The following is an 18,042-nucleotide window of genomic DNA, read 5'->3' as shown; positions in this document are numbered from 1 at the left end:
ATCTGAAACGAGCACTTAATCCGGATTTTTTCTACGATGCAACCCCACATGACCACCTGAATATCATGAGCCCCATGAATTCCACTTGAAACAAATCATGACCATCACACGGTCTAACAGCTGCAACAGTTTGAACCATTCTTCCTATATAAAAGGGGATTAGTCCCCAAGCCTTTCTAACAAAAGTTCACACGTGAATACTTACACACACAAAAAAAAAAAAAAATTCACTCGTGAAAAGTTAAATAAGTTTTGCAGAAATAAAGGTTGGAGATGAAAATTTTGATAACAAATTTTCAGGATCTCAAGAAATCTAAAGCACAAAATATTTGAAGAACGTCCTATGAATTGTATAAAATTCTATTATCAAATTTTGACCATCTTGAAATGGGATTCATCCGTTTTAGAGCAAGTTTCAATATACTAATATAAACAAGATTACAGATTCGAGTAGTTTTATAAGTATCAAAACGACATCTTTTTGATTTTATATGAAAACTACCTTCTATTTTTTGTTGTTGATAAATTATCTATTTATAGCCTGGAGCAACTGTTAGGTGTTTCATCCTTGAGATAAAACTAAATCCTTTTACGCTATGAATATTCATAGCCATCAAGCATCCATCGTGTAGACAAGTATTAGGATAAGTATTAGGATAAGCATGAGAGAGTTGCGTAATGTAAATGCAACAGCAACTGCAAAGCCTCTTTATTTGACCCGCCCTTTGGACATTGTCAAATGCCATGTTTGCTGTTTTGGATAAGCATTATTCATGCTGATTAAATGCCATTTGTTCAATACAAATCCAATATAGAAAACAAAATGGGAATCAATCTACTCTCCCCTGGTTCTTTTTCCCGGTAAATAAGAATGCAATACACATGGATACGGTGAAAAATACTTTACCAAGTCACTATTTCAGAAAAACAATATTCACATAGTTCAGCTAACATCCCAAGCAAAGAGTCATCTACATTTCCCTGTATTGGCACCCGAAGAAACCTGGTGAATTCATTTTCCCCTCTACGTGGCATCACTCGCAACAATCCAAATGCTCTGCTCGATTCTCAATCTATCAAAGGCATCCCCAACTGCTTCGCCAAATCCACCTTTCCTCTTCACAAAAATCTACCATGCTGTAATGGAAGAATCGTTTTGAAACAAATAGTGTATCAGCAGTCTAACAAATGTTACATACATTTGATGCTCAATTCATTGATGAAAGAAATAAGAAGCTTCATAAGCATTTGAAAACTTCTTATACAATGCAAAACATGACCAATAACAAAGTAATACCAAGAGCAGAGATATGAGATAGAAAATTAAGCTATGGTGCAAAATATTGTCTTGATATCATAATGAACCAGCTACAAGTTGGAAACCACAAGCTCAATGCAGCGTGTCTGCTTCAAATCTTTGCTCAAGTTTGATAAACCAAATAACCATCATCACCATCATCATCATCTAAAACTAAATTTCAGCTGAAAGTAGAACAGATCATATGCATTGATAACTTGGGGAATATGAGATTTTTCATTCTATATTCATCCAACCATCACAATTCCTATAGCATATTGGCACTACTATTACGGAATTGAAGAAATCCAACTAAAATAATCTAGAACAGAATATGAATTTTCCTCCCTAGTTATAAAATCCCAGTGAAGAAGGAGGGGGGGGGGAGCAATTACCAGGAATATGTTTTCGAGGCGAAGGAGGGGCCAAGGCATAACAAAGAATAGAACGACCCAACAGGGCAATAGCGGAAACAATCCCAGCAACGTAACACACCATTAATAAACCAATAACCCAAGGAATCAACATGAACCCTATAAAGAAAGTGACCGATCCACCTAGCATCATCGAAACCGATATCCCTAGCATCAGCCAAGCGAATCCCGCCGGAGATATCGTCGATACATCTAGGGGATTAGACCTCCTCTCCGACACTGAAGATTGATCGGTGAAAGGAACCGGCGGCGACCGTAGAAGATTCATAACCAAAGCCGACAGCTCGTAGAATACCCTGGATTGCTGATCCTGATGTCGATGGCTTTCCTGTTCTCTTCTCATCATCTTTTTTTCCTCAATCCAATTAAAAATTCAAAGATGAAAAATTTTCTGAACCCTTTTATCAGAAGATGAAAGTAGAAAAGATTTTTGAGATACTACGAGATTTTCTTTCCTTTTCTTTTCTAAGAACGAGGCAAATGGATAAATTCAGGGGCAAAGACAGTTATCAAAACCACTGTTTGATTGGAGAGGAATTAACAACCGGAGAGTTCTGATAGCCAAAGCTTTGTTTGTTTATCGGGAAATTATGGAGCGGGGAGAGTCCGGAGGGAAAAAAATAAAAGGAAAAGTATCGCGGCGGTGCTAGATTATTCCGGTTAAATTGGAATTTTCAGAGAACAAAATAAATAAATAAAAAAAGTAGGATCCACCCGTAACAATGTGCGCGTGTGTTGAAACTGCTTTATGGATTAGAGCGGACGTGGAAAAGTCTTAGGTGGGGTCTTATCCTTCGATTTTGAGGTATTTTTACCTAAATATCATCCATACATATAATAATTATCAGTCAGACATTCATTCTCCTAATATTACTGTTCTAACACTCTTTTTTACAAAGAGCGGATTGTCATATGCTCTTTCGGGGTCCGAGCTGGGGCAATGTAAAAAAATGCGTGGATCGTCATCCGCACCTTCGTTGGTTTTGCCCGAGCTGGTGCCACGTAAAGAAAGGCGCGGATTACCATCCTCGCATTAACGGGATTTCTGACACGTAAGGAAGGTGCGAATCATGATCTGCGCCTTCCATTATGTACGTTGAATTATTGGTATTCCATTATTACACGAGCAACTCGTCTTTTAAACCCTCTCCCTCTCCAATAAATAAGAACCCCCTCTGAATACAAACATCACCACACCAAAATTATTTGCTTATTCTTTTTTTTATCAATTTCTTCTATTTTTTTGTAATGTAAAACTATTTTTATTATATTATATTTATTTTATATATAATTATTTGAATAAATTTTATTGTAATAATTATTTTGTATTATTTTTTGTGGTTGTAAAATTAGAAAATGGGATCATACCTCGAGATATTTTTGCCGGTACAGTAATAATAAGAAATTATGTTATTTAAATTATTGTGAAAATTTTTAAATTTTTTGGACTAATTTATACCATTAAATGTAACAATCTCATCCCGTAACCGATCCGAATACGAGTCTAATATGTCACATTGACTTTTCAAATCATTTACTTTTTTTTCGAAATAACTAAAGAATTTCAATTTCAACTTTAACTCAAAACTGAATAATTTGCATTAATTCAAATTAATTGGTCTTACAAAACATATCAGAGCATAATTAACTCAAACCTCTTATTAAATGCCAACTATATTCAACATAACAAAATACATATAATTCAAATTCTTTTCTGATATGATCTTTTGGAAAGGAGAGGCTGACTTGTTTTGCCTATCTTTGCTCCTCTTACAACTCGGAACTTACGTGTGAAACATTCACACGCTAAGTCAATGACTTAGTGAGACATAAAAAAACTTATAATGAAAACTTGAATACTTAAATACAAAACATTTCATAACATCGTATCATATAATATTACATATAAAGAAATACACACACACATAGATCATCATTAACATTCTTATCATTATCTATATTATTATCATTAATTCCTTTTATCATATGATCTTGTACTTATCATTTCTATATATTATATAACACATATTATTTCTCAAAGAAACACACATAGCATCATACCAAGTTTATTTATTTATTCTATTTATTAGCTCATGTATACTTCTGAGAACTAAAGATATGTGAGTACATAGAGGTTGTGCACATATGTTGTCACCACAGCTCGTATAAATTCCCACTAGGGGTACATAGAATTTGTCCCGAAGGACCACTCCTTAAGGATCACATATATATTCCAAAGGACTAAATATGTGTCCCGAAAAACCGCATACATGTTCCAAAGGATTACATATATATCCCGAAGAACCACATAGAACCCTCGACTTTTGGCATGCCAACTATACCCCTAGCTCTCATATCATATAACATGGACATTATTCTTTATGTCATTTTACATATTCACATGGACACGTATTTCACTTACACGTAGAATATTTCCATATAATTCACATATCACAATCATATGGCTTATAACTTGTTCTTATGTCTTCTCATAGACATATATTCACATGGCTCATCACATATACATAGCTTATATCATGTTTTCATGTATCACATATATCTTGTCATATGACTTATCTATTATGATCATATAATTACATAACTTATATTATCACATAGCTCATAATCACATAATTTCTCTCATAGAAATGTATTCACGTAGTCTCATAATTCATTATCATATGGTTTATATTTTGTTATCTTATGTTCACATATCTCATGTAGGACATCGATCATACAACCCATACAATAACATGTCAACACATATACTCATGTACACATACAAATCATAACAAACACATGTTTGTATTAATAAATTCATACACTTTAATATGTAAATAGACTCATCGCAAGTCTTATTTCCATAAAACTTCATATATATAATAATACGAACTCACCTGGGCCTCACTAGTCATTCATATACGTACAACTCTTGTACACTTTTATACTTCGAACCATCTTGGACTTGTCTTCGATAGATATCTACACGAATATACAATTCAATGAATATCAGAATTTGAAATACTCGGAAAGATTCTTGCCAATATAAACTAAACAAAGCACTGATTCCTAAATTCCAACTTAGGTTGTATCGGTACTACAAGCATAGTACTGATACCTCTATACTTATAGTATCGTTACCATTCCACGGTATTGATACCCATTTTTGATTTTGTAATTTCATTGCAAGAAATGGTACTGATGCCTCCCCATTGGTATCGATACCCATGGTATCGATACTACCACTTCAGTATCGATACCCTATGAATATTTATCCTACTTTTTGCCTTATGGTATCGATACTGTTCATGCAGTATCGATACCCTACACATAATTTCACATATTTTACCTTATAGTATTGGTACTTACTCAACCAGTACCGATCCTACTAACCCATAATAGACTTCTTTAACCCGAAAATTACCAATACTTTACCCAAACTCTACTTATTTAACTCCCTTCAGGCTTTTAAACTCAACTATACATACTTAAACCATCTTTTAGCACTATAACACCTCATCATCTTCAATATCTCACTATAATTCTTGAAATTAAGAATTTTACTATACTTTCAATGTGTTCTAAACTCATTTCTAACACATGATACTTCTTATCTCAACTTATGACAAGTCAAATATATCTTCAAAATTCACTAACTCATTCTTTTCCATAATTTCACTTAAAATCCCCATTTACTAATTCACACATAACTTATCCATCTTTTATTTTTAGACCACCTTAAGCTTTCCTTAAGCTTGGCTAGCACCTCAAGGATCAAAACCATAACTAAAGTGCAAGAATTAACCAACTAGAAAGATTTCTCACCTTAGCTATGGAGTCACGGTGGAGAAGAAGATAGCTCTCCAGGTCTCCAGATTTTTCTTTTCCTCCATTCTTTCCTTCTCCAAGTGCTTAAATATAACACATTCAAAGAGTTTTTAATTATTTCTTTGTCAAATGACCATTATGCCCTTTCAACTTTCTAACTTGGCTATTCAATCCTACACAATTATATTCCAATTAAGTTCTTGAACTTTTCAATTTTCCAGAATTGATTACCAAATTTCAAAAAATTTCATTTTAGTCACTAACCCGATTTTTGGGATGTTAATTCATATGTTATTTATTTAATTAGGCGTATTTCAACTATTTTTTTTGCAGATATAAGACTCTCAATCTTTCAAACTCTTAAAATGACGCGTATTTCAACTATTGTTTACTATGATGGAAAAATTCGGGAAGATGAAATTGGCTTCATCTTCGCATCAAATCATTCTGTTAGAATATCCTTAAAGAGACACATCACTCTTGAGGAGCTGATAACGAAAATTTCAAGGAAGGTTCATGTTGAAAGTACTAGAAGACTGTCATCACTCCTGTACATATTTGTAACTGCAGTATTTCTGTTAACTTATACAGCGTTCGAACTCTCCAACGATGACAATGTTGCTATGATGGTTGATTCTCAAAATCAATATTCAGACACTGATACACAATGTATGCGATATTTATTGAAGTGCGTGTTATTCGTGGTATGCCATTATGCTCCCACTATGGGCTGACTCAATAAGCTGATCAAGTTGACAACCCAACTCAAGTAATGTGTAATGATTTTAACTCGTTAATGGGAAATTCAAATCATGGTGCGATCACATCAAGTTTAATAGGGAGACATTCATCAACAACGTGTTATGATTTGTATTGAGGTGGCTCCAAAAATAATCCGTATGGAAACATCGAGTCCAGTTCAAGGGGAAGACATTCATCTGCTAATTTCTTTGACCTGAATATGGAGATGCCCTTGACGCACCAATCTGTGCAATACCCATTTGACACGATGCCTTCAAGTTTCAAGGGGAGGCATTCAACTGCGAGCTTCTTCGACCTCAATGTTGAGATACCTTCAAGTTCAAGGGGAAGGCATTCAACTACCAGCTTGTTCGACCTAAATGTCAACATCGTGGAGGAACCCTCATCTCTACCAGAAGAACCTCTTCGTGAGTCAGGTGCGAATGGTGCTGAGACTGGACTATTCGTTCAGCCAGAATCACCATAGTTCAACATGGACTTTGATGATGATAATGTAAATGAAGTTCCCACAAATACAATACACACCAAACCTCCAGCACACATGTATGAAGCTGACTATGATGCAATGTACGGGCCAGAATTTGCGGATATGCCTAATGTCGGTGACTATAAATTTAAATCATCAGTCAATGATGGTGAACTATATAAAGGAATAAAGTTTTCATGCAAAGAAGAAGCGATGATGACAATTAAGAATTACAACATTCGTAATTCTGTTCAGTCCAGAGTTGATCGTTCCACCACCGAAAAGTATATCTGCCACTATGTCTAACGTGATAACGGATACAACTGGATGGTTTACGTATCGAAAAGGAAGAGGAAAAACAATATATAAGAACTAACGATATATAACGTTATTCACATATGATGTGTTGGAGGGATCAACCAAGATTATCCCAACTTGGACTCCGACATTATCTTCCAAGCCATCATGCCATGGTAAAAGAAAACTCCCATATAGCTATTGTGGTGCTGATTTTAGCTATACATTTGTAATATGGGTATACCGTCTCATACAGGAAAGCATGGAAGGCAAAGTAGAATACCATTAAAAAAATTCAAGGCGAATGAGATACATCTTACAACGAACTACCAAGTTGGTTTAGGGTAGTGCGTAGATTGAATCCTGGGATAATTGTCGAATTGGAAACTTGTCATGCATACCACAATGATCGAGTGCTTCGCGATCGATGCCAATTCTACCGCCTTTTTTGGACTTACCCACAATGCATTAATGCTGTGAAATACTACAAGCATGTGGTCCAAATTGACGGGACATTCTTGTTACACCAGCTCGAACATATCCCTGCTAAGGCGTGGATGACGATCCGTGCCTTTTATTATGTGGCGCCAGCTCGGACAGAACCCCTAGAAGGAGTGAATGACAATCCACGTTTTATTACCACCGTGTCAGAAAGGGTGATAGATTGATAATATTATGAGTGAGTGTGCCTGACAGGTAATTATTGGTGGCACGGGTGATATTTCAGTAAAAACACCCAAATTTATGCTGATTTACTACATGATTGAAGCGCGTGACTGCTTCTAATTGGATTGTTTTGTTGTTAATTGGTTTTATTTTAAAGTCTAAAAAGAAATATTTGGTAGTTTAATTGCTTTATTTTTTTGAATAGTAATTTTTTTCTTAATAATTTATAACACATACATATTTAGTAAATATAATTGTTTGAATCTAAGATTTTAAATTTCGAAAGAGAATAATACTCCTTTTAACCACGAAAATCACTCAACAAAAATTTAACGAATTCCTCATAAAACTAATATGGTAACAGATGTTCTAGCTAAATTGGGGTTCAAACTCTATAAAAATAATTACTCGTACTCATGATTTATAAAAAAAAAATATTTTATTTTATCAGTAAAATTACTTAATAAATTCTCGTTACAAATAAAATTCGGAATCCTTCTTACTTAAGAACTTAATGTTACTCTTTTTCTTTTTTAAATTATAAAACGAGGCAATAACCATGACATATTGGAGCTACTCAAACGAACATAGGGTGGGCCGAGTAGATCTCTTTGGAGGAGATTGTCCAAACCAGGGGGAGCAGTAAAAATCAAAAAGCGTTCGGTCAAATTTCCATCTATTTTTTACATAAAATCAGTCACTACATTGCCTTCGCGTCTGATAAGCTTGAATTCTATCGACCAAGGTTTGTCATAGAGAGCAGCGATTACACGTACAACGGTAAAAGGACTCATGTTGGAAGGCGGAGAAAGAAGCTTTATCGTATCCACACTATCATTCTGAATAATGATACGTTCAAAACCATGATCTCAAACGACCCTCGAAAACACTCCATAATTCGGCATTGAGGACGGAGGATATGTCCGGATTACTCGAAAACGACATAATGTGGTGGCCTTCATGATCTCCGATACAAAAGACAGCAGCATCAGTATTAATGCTGATCCATCCGGCGTTAGGAGGTTGCCAAGACATCAACTCCAACAATGGAGAGGAGATTAATAAGCTGGGATCCGCATAATGATTATTAATATTAATATTAATATATATATGAAATGCCCGTCCAGCTCAGTTGGTAGAGCACAAGGCTCTTAATTTTGTGATCGTGGGATCGTGTCTTACGGAGGACATTTAATTATTAATTTATTTACAAATAATAAATAAATAATATACTTATTATGATATGTACTTTATTAAATAAATAAAATAAAAATATAAAAAAATTATAATCTCAAAAAATAGTTAAAAATTTTATCAAATAATTTAAAATAAATAAATAAAATTTATCGAGGATTAACATTAATATAATAATAATATATGATAATATATTGACACCTTGATTTATCACAACCTACACTCGAAATATTTAGGATGATTACAAGTATCTACCTCTAAAAGATTATAAATAGGTCATTTGATTATTAGTACTATTATAAATAGGTCATCCAATTTCAAATACTCACAAATGAGTCACTCGATTAATTAGAAAATGAAAGTCATTCTGGGTTATGGGCTTCTCGAAGATCGAAGGCTCCATTCAACAATCCAAAGAATGGAGAGACTGTCACGGTGATAGAAAAAACATATATTGAATTTTAAGTAACTGATGTTTGTAAAGTGTGTATTGTCAATAGACATAGAAAATATAAACATATACTACCTTGTGAACAATACCAAAGTCAAGGGACAACTTATAATTCATGACAGTTTCAATTCGACTTAATTAAACATAACCAAAAATAATCAAACTGATGCGCAATCCTAATTAAAGACATTAGCAACAACAATAATAACATTAAATACATGCCAAAGTTGTTTCATAAAATAATATACTACTGAAATGTCTGATTCTTATGAGGGAATGCATGCTATTCCGTGCATGCATGATTTGCTCATGCTTTCTTCTTATTATATATTTACACATACATCACGGTAGTCATCCTGTCAAATAATTACTCACACTCAGGACCCGCCGCGGTTGCCGATATTGGATCAGGCTGATATCTGTTATTCAATAAATCCGCACAATTAGTAACGATAAGCTATAGTTTTATCCACAATCTGAACACACATATACCCGCACTATTAGTAACGATAAGCTATAGTTTTATCCACAATCTGAACATATATATACTATGTTTCAAATGTAAGAAAAAAATTTGTCCGAATCTCACCCTATGTGTAATGTTGGTTCACACTCCAATGGGTGAAAGAAGCCGTGAACCTGAGGTTGGTGAGATGGTTGTCGGCCATAACTGATCTTTTTAGGATATGGATTCAACTGGAGCGAATGTACTTGGTAGCCTTCCATCAACTATACAAAGAAACCAATGTCATTCATAATATATACGAGATAAAATTCGATCATACCGTGTAAAACTTTTTAGTTACATATCTTTTTTCAGGATCGTTGAATAAGTAAAAACATACATCTGAAGATATTTATAGGAAAATCCTAACCCTATACGAGTTTGATGAAGTTTTGGAAAATAACATACCCTTTGTTTTAGGGTCTGGTTGGTTTCATTAAGTAGATGTTCCTGCAACAAGGAGAAATGAAGAATACTGCATTAATTGATGAAACGAACCAGAAAAAAAACTGAGTTTACAATTTGCTTACCTTCCTTTGGAGCTCAGTGAGTTGATCCACCATGTATTGGGTCTACAACACAACAGTAATTGATGGAAATGAGATAATATTGAATGTTTATTTCTTTGGTTGGATAATTGTTTAAGTGAGTCAAATAAAGTACACGCATTGATCTAACGAGCTTTAACGACGACTCAAGCTGTTTTTCGAGCGATTCAAGCTCTTTGCTGCTTAAAGGACCCAGATCCTCTCCTAGTAAATTCCTAATCAAAATCAAACAAATGAACGAGTCATGTTGACCCCAAAGTGTTTTATGCTCAACATTTCATTGCATTTAGGGACCTTTGTAGTACTTCACAACGTGCTTTAAGCTTCAAATATTCCTGTTGACTGCTTATTTCCTGTATAAAATTTATAATGCGTACATCTCAAAAGTATTTTCAATTTTATTTATATTATATTCATATTAATTTTCATGTTATGCTCGATATAATCTCTAGAAAAAAAATCAAAGAACAAAAATAAAAAGCAAAGGCAGTGCAAGTGGAAAATAAAGATGAAGAGAGGTTAGAATTACCATAGGGTCGACCCTAGTTGGCATATTTGTCTCCGGAGCTCCGTAGTTGCATTTTTGGTACCTCTCCAATGTTTCGATGATGCTATATATCAAGTCCCGTTTTGCGTTATTCGAATTTTATCTTATAAAATATGATGTTCAATCATTTTAATATTGTGTATAAAGTTATAATCTTTTAAATTTATAAAAATATTATAAAAATCGAGTGTGAATACATAATATTCGAGATTAGATAGAAAATAAGAACTTAATATTAGAAAAACACAAAGTTCTTGAGGACCTTCGTCCACAAGACGATATTAAATGAGAAGATTAAGGAATTACTAAATGAAGGAAGAAATTTTCTGATTATTATTTTTTATTTGATTAAAAAAATATTAATCTTAGTTTTTATTTATTTATACATTAACTTAATCAATTTATTTTTGTTTTAGAAAAAATTTAATCAAATTAACGGCTGTCACTTAATATTTGTTACAATATATTAATAATCAAAAGTTGTTTTTATTTTAAAAACACACAATTAAGTTAATGCATAAGCTGAAGATATTGTTTGAAGATTATTTATATGTAATAATATCTTCACGAATACACTGGAACAGAATAATAAAATTAATAATAATCCTTAATATTAGCAAGCTTTATAAAAATTAACGACCAAAAAAATAGGAAAAAATCAAAATACAGAAAATATACGAAGGAAACTGAGTTTTAACTGAAAGATCAAAGTCGAAACCCTAAACATAGAGACAAATCCGCTTGTGCAAAATCCAAACCCTAAAACTCAGACGCATTCATGGCGACGAATGAAGAAAAAGGGAACTCATCGGAGGAAAAAGAACAGAGAAACGAAGACAGTGGGAAGCGGGAATGTCTTCGCTTTGCTTTGCTTTGATTGGTTGATTTATTTTTTCTTTCAAACATCTGAAACTGTCTTTATGTATCTGAGACAGCTTTTGAGTCTTCTTACAAACGATCCATTGGTTTCTTGTCTGCTTTGGATCTTTGGGTGATTTTTTTTCCAGAAAAAGAATCATAACCGAAGCAAAGTTTTTTTTAAAAAAAAAAGAAGAAATCTATCCCCAGGAACAGATCTTCTGAAAACTTGAAATATAAGGGGAGGGTGGGGGGAACATAAAGATATGAAATTAGGGTGAGATTGATCTCAGTTTCATGGTCTTTGAGTTGCAGATCTAAGATGAATAAGAGCACCACAAACACTCAAGGCTTCTATAGAAAAGCGAAACAATCACCAAAGCAGCAAAAACCAAAAAGAAATCATTTCAAGCAAGGAAGCAAAGAGAAAGACAACAAAGAGGAGAAACCCTGGGTTTTGTTTCATTTGTTTAGCTAAAAAAGAAAAGAGGAAGGAGAGAGGATGATGTTTTGGTGATATACCTTGAGCTGCTGCAGAACTCGTACAATTTTCCTCTATTGGAGAAGATAATGAGAGCAACCTCGGCATCACAAAGAACGGAAAGCTCGTAAGCTTTCTTCAGAAGCCCGTTCCTTCTCTTGGCGAAAGTTACTTGCCTGTTGATCTTGTTCTCGATCCTCTTCAACTCAATCCTACCTCTCCCCATTTTTCAGTTTACTTTCTTCTTCCCAGGTCCTACAAAAAAAAGCTCCACAGAAATGAACAAGGCTAGCTCTTCTTCTTTCTTTGCTCCACAGAGTGCTCCTTGGCTACTCACTTATGGGAGAACTTAATGCTCTTCCACTCTGTCATGGGAGGATATGATTGCTCGCGCTTGCGAAGTTTGGAAAGGTAAATCCCTTCTCATATCTATTTTAAAGATTACTTGGTGTACTTATATTTATACCTTTGGGAGGAACGAAACAGAAGGATTTTTCAAGGTTGCTCCAGAACTCATGAAGATATCCTCAAAGTTATTAAAGAGTTTGTTGGAATTCAACTTAGAGGAAGAAACATTAACCGATTAGATAGTGTTAATATTAAGCTTTGTAATGCTTAGGGTACAGTTTAATCGATCATTCTTTTTGTAAGTAGGCTGTAAATGTTTTGTGATTGGTGATTGGTTTTGTTGGGATTGTATCCGACTTTGCTTCTTAGGGTAATAAAAGAATTTATCCAATTTTTTTTTAAATAAATCAAGTGTTAGAAAAATATGACTAATGCATATGTTACTCTTTGAATTTGGTCTTAGGTGACTAATTGATACTTGAATTTAGAAATTATTCAATATACTTTTAAAATTTTATTGATATGTCACCTTCAACCAATCAAACGATATCACATATATTTAAAAATTAACACATACATCAATTACTTGGTTAGATGTGTCAAACTAACACAATTCTAATGGCGTTAAATTTTTATATTAATGTGTACGACGTTTTTAAGTTCAGTCACTAAGTATGCTGGAAAAAGTTGAAGGGTCAAATAGATTTAAAAAGGTACTAATTAGGTACTTAAGAAAAAGATACGTGACATCCGACGATTGGCTAGACGTAACATATAAGTGAAATATTAATGGACGTATGCTTTAGATTAATGTGTGTAACTATTTTCAAATTTAAATACCTAAGGCTAAATTAATGGGTCAAAAAAGTTAAGGGGGCAACTAAGTACTTAAGGCAAATTTAAGGACCGAAAGGATAAAAAAATCAAAATCATATATATATATATTTAGGTTAAGTTTAGGGTCAAAATATGTATTAACTCAAAAATATAATAAAAAAACAGAAGATCGCCATTAATAGGGAATTAAACTGATAAATAATTAAATATGGCATGATGGAACGTGGCATGATATGATTGATGAATACCAAATGGAGAGCATAAAGTGGAGGAAGTGGGAAACCTTAACCAACAAAAACAAAAAGCTTAAAAAGGAAATGCCACGTGTCAAATGTAAAAGTGGAGAAAATGGTTGTCCCTTGTTCCATATGTAATATAGGGTAAGGGGGAGATAAGATAGTAGACTACCCCCAACACCAGGTTGAGAGCAGCTTCCGTAGAATACCTCCAAATTATGAAATGCCCTCCGTGGGACTCGATCCCACGACCTCAAAATTAAGAACCTTGTACTCTACCAACTGAGTTGGATAGTCATCTTAAAAATGGTTGTCCCTTTTTCCCATATGTAATGGGGTAAGAGGGAGGTAAGATAGTAGGTTACCCCCAACACTAGGTTGAAAGCAGCTTCCGTAGGAGACGTCCAAATTATGAAATACCCTCCATGAAATTCAATCTCACGACCTCAAGGTTAAGAACCTTGTGCTCTACTTAACCCTTTTATCTGGCTCCTAAGTCTGATGGGGGCTTGGGAGTAAAGAACTTGAAGTGCTGGAACAAAGCTTGTGTGTTGGCTTTGGGGAGGAGCTTGCTTGCTGAGGAAGGTTCTCTTTAGGTGGCCTGGATTAGAACTTATGTTTTAAAAGATGTTGATTTTTGACTTGTTGAGAGTAAGCTTTACTTTATTTGGAGTCTGAGGAAAATAATGAAGATGGGAAGTGAAGTTCATGGTACTCCTGCTGAGGACAAGATCACTGCTAGATGGATTTAGAATGAGGTAAGAGATAAGCGGAAGAAGATGGTATGGCAGAAGCTTGACTAGTATCCTTTGAACATTCCCAAGCATTCTATAGTTACTTGGATGGAAATTTTGGACAGACTGCCTACTACAGATAAGCTGATCAAAATGGGGTTGCTGGTTGATGGGAGCTGCAGACTTTGTGTGCTCTACCTGAGACTAGGAGTCATCTGTTTTTTGACTGCATCTTCTCAAAGGCAGTGTAGAAGGCTATTCCTTTGCTGTGCAAAATTGACAGGTCAGTGGGGAGCTGATAAGGTAAGTTTAACTCGGCTATTGCTCGACTTAAAGGAAAATCTTTAGTTGTTTACATCCTTAAAATAGCTTGGTGTTCTTACATATATTGTGTATGAGAGGAGAGAAATTATAGGCAATATAGAGGTGTAAATAGACACATTGGGGATTTATTGAAAACAATTAAAGGGATTGTTATAGTAAAGGTGTATAGGAAAGTTATTAGGAGTGATATGATTAACCATTACCTTTGTATAGCCTGGGAATTCAGTCTTCCTAAGAGGTTGTTTGGTTTTGTATTGGTTCTAGTAGCATTTTTTTTACTGCTTCTTGGACAAAAAAAAATAAAATTACTTATAAAAAAAACAAAAAAGTGTCATAAAGAAATAGAGAAGCTTGTCATAAAGGCAGAAGAATACATGCCAAAAAGGCAGAATTATTAAGAACAAAAATCAAGAAAAAAACAAAAGATACACTATAATAAAACAAAAAAATAATGAATATTGGCGGTTGACAACCAGTACCAAGACTGGTGCCGCTGTCGATCACAAAGATGTAGAAGAAAATTTACTAACGATGGCTATAAAAAAAAGAGAATGCTATTTTTAATTGTATTATATATATATTAATACAAGTAGTAATAAAAGGGAATGCTATTTTTTTAGTCCTGAATTGAAGTAGTTATGTTTTTTAGAGTGTGTGTACGTTATCGATTACTCAAAAAAAATTAATCTGACGTAAGTACAAGACAATATATATGTTTAAATTTTAATTCATAAATTATTATATTTAAGTACATTTAAATCTACAATCTTAAAAGGATCTTAATTGAATTAAAATTTAATTAAAATATGATTATATATGTAATGTTTACCTTGATGTACATGGTTCCCTTTCAAAAGAAAAGAAATCAGTTAAGTCAAACCCAAGGCTTCGACCACCTTTTTTTTTTTTTTTGCATGATTAGAGACATAGCCAGTATCAGTGAGAGGGGGCTAATTAATTATTTGGAGGAATTAATTAAGAAAGGTTGCTAATTGCGGCTTTAAGCCTGCCTTAACCCCAGTGCCACACCCTGCAAGCAACAATGGGTTATGTTGTTCCACCGTCACATGTGATAGTTGCTGGTCATTTTCTGATTCCTTTTTTCGTCGAATATTTAGTTATTAATGTATATATATTCAGAATTTGTTCAAAATCTTTCTAAGATATTGATAACACATCTTGAAGATATAGCCACTCGAACTTGAAAACTATAGAGAGAGCAACACTCCCTTTAACCACTGAGATTGCTTAATAAGTTAAATACTGATACTATTTGTATCATAAACATAGTTCCTACTCCTAGAAGAGGATCTTTATGTTGGTCGTCCTGTTTGAGTTCGAGCGTCATTGGTGTTGGTTTCAGGAGACATTTTTAGTCTCCTTACTACTATGTTGATCTCGAATTTCAAAAATAGCAAGGTCTTCTTCGACCTTGAAGCTATCATAATTTTTGGTTTGCAGATTAAACAGAAAAGCACGAAAGATTGCCGAAATGATTCTTGGGTGCCTAGTATTGCTTTATTTGTTTTTCTCTGTGTTATTAAATTTTAGGGTGCAATATTAATTTCTCCTCTTTGGCACTTCATTTCTTTGGGTTGGGTTCGATTTGGAGCCCTCGATGACCCGAATTGTACGGTTGCCTTGTCTTGTTCCTCTCTTGAATGAAATCCAATTCCTTCGATAAAAAAAAAATGGCTGGGGACAAAATGAGGACTGAAGAGCACGTGGGTTTCTTCATGAAAGCCAAGGTTGAGCAGTGGTAACGTGGCTTGTTGATACGTCTCTATCACAAAGTCATACTCATACGGACGGGCAAGATTCCAAGTGAATTAACTTCTTAATTACTAGTTAAAATTAGATATTTTATAAGTTGAAAATTTTTCATAAAATTGCAACGCAGTCATAATTACTCATTAGACGAATGAAAATGTATGAATGAGTTTATAGACATTCATTTTCATTCAAGTCTTTATGATTTTCTTTGTTTTTATATTTATAGTATATAGAATATATGATAAATATATAGTATATAGTTTTTTCAAAAAATAATTTATTGTTTTTGAAAATATATAGTATAGTTTTTAAAAAACATATAGTATCATATTATATAATTAAAAAAACATATAATATATAGTTTTTGAAGATATATAGTATAGTTTTTAAAAAATATATTATTATATAGTTTTGAAAACATACTTTTTAAAAACATATGTAATATATATATATATATATATATATATATATATATTTGAAAACATATTATATGATTTTGAAAATATAATATGTTATATAGTTTTTTTTAAATATATATATTATGTTTATTATTATTATTATTATTATTATTATTATTTATTTTTCATTTTATTTTTTTATTTTTAAGGTCCAAATAGTCCAAATCCAATCCAGCAAGGGAGCCCAACCGAACCATGTTAGCCTGACCCAGTAAAACAGGCCCAATTAGGAAGAGAGGGCCTGACCCAGCCCAAGTAAAATAGGGTTTTACCCTAAACTTTGGTGTCGCACGGGGGAGGGGGCTCGAATGGCACGTGAGGACTATGACCTGGCGTTAAACCGGTCACTTCAGAGCCAAACAGCAAAATCACGACAGATCCGAGAAAATCTGAAGGGGAACACCACCTATTCTCTAGCAATAACGCAACGAACACAAAATCCCGTCGAAAACGGGATTACAACAACCCAAGCAAATCAAGGTATGGGAAACAACCCCAAAAAATCTCTCCAAACATGGCTATAAAAACCCCTGCAAAGCACTATCCAATACACAAAAAGAAGAAGAAGCGTCAAGCAGTAAAAGAAACCAAACAAAGAAATCATTCGGGCCACTAAAATCACCAAAAAACACATTAAAGTTTCGGTCTTGCTCGGGGAAAGGAATAGACGTCGGAACTAAGAAGGACTGTAACACCCCAAATTTCGGGTCAGTGACTGAAAAGTAAGGATTTAAATTTGGTGGTTTAATTTTGATAAATTGAAAAGTTCAAGGACTGATTTGGGAAATTATTGTCCAGGATTTATTATCAAAGATGGAAGGGCATTATGGTCTTTTAGCATGAAAAGAATTTAAAATTCTTTTTGAAGGTATTTAACATGTGGGGGGGAAAAGTCATAAGGAAAAAGAAATATATGGAAGAATTTGGTCATCTTCTTTTCTTTTTTCTTCTATTGTGACCCTTCCCTTTTGCTAAGGTAGGTGATTGAAGTGGGTTAA

General features: G+C 33.8%; 1 protein-coding gene and 1 pseudogene across 2 annotated transcripts; both read right to left on the bottom strand.

The window, feature by feature from the left end:
• Positions 1-857: 857 nt before the first annotated feature.
• LOC120198695 lies at positions 858-9,879 on the bottom strand. 2 transcript variants are annotated; one of them, XM_039200009.1, is made up of 4 exons: positions 9,869-9,879; positions 3,313-3,318; positions 1,693-2,122; positions 858-1,137 (listed from the first exon to the last, which is right to left on the bottom strand). In XM_039200009.1, exons 3-4 carry the CDS (start codon positions 2,075-2,077, stop codon positions 1,130-1,132), a joined length of 393 nt encoding a protein of 130 aa, XP_039055940.1. In that variant the 5' UTR covers positions 2,078-2,122; positions 3,313-3,318; positions 9,869-9,879; the 3' UTR covers positions 858-1,129. The 2 variants fall into 2 exon arrangements, with proteins under 2 accessions (XP_039055940.1, XP_039055987.1); XM_039200056.1 differs by lacking the exons at positions 3,313-3,318; positions 9,869-9,879 and adding an exon at positions 2,197-2,343 and having other exon boundaries at positions 1,693-2,084.
• On the bottom strand, positions 9,747-12,622 carry LOC120131045 (annotated as a pseudogene).
• Between the last annotated feature and the right edge of the window lie 5,420 nt (positions 12,623-18,042).

Source organism: Hibiscus syriacus, unplaced genomic scaffold, assembly GCF_006381635.1.
Source record: "Hibiscus syriacus cultivar Baekdansim isolate YM2019G1 unplaced genomic scaffold, ASM638163v2 tig00000002_pilon, whole genome shotgun sequence".
Taxonomy (NCBI): Eukaryota; Viridiplantae; Streptophyta; class Magnoliopsida; order Malvales; family Malvaceae; genus Hibiscus; species Hibiscus syriacus.
The sequence above is the reverse complement of the archived record's forward strand: the minus strand, read 5'-3'. Positions and strand labels throughout refer to the sequence as shown.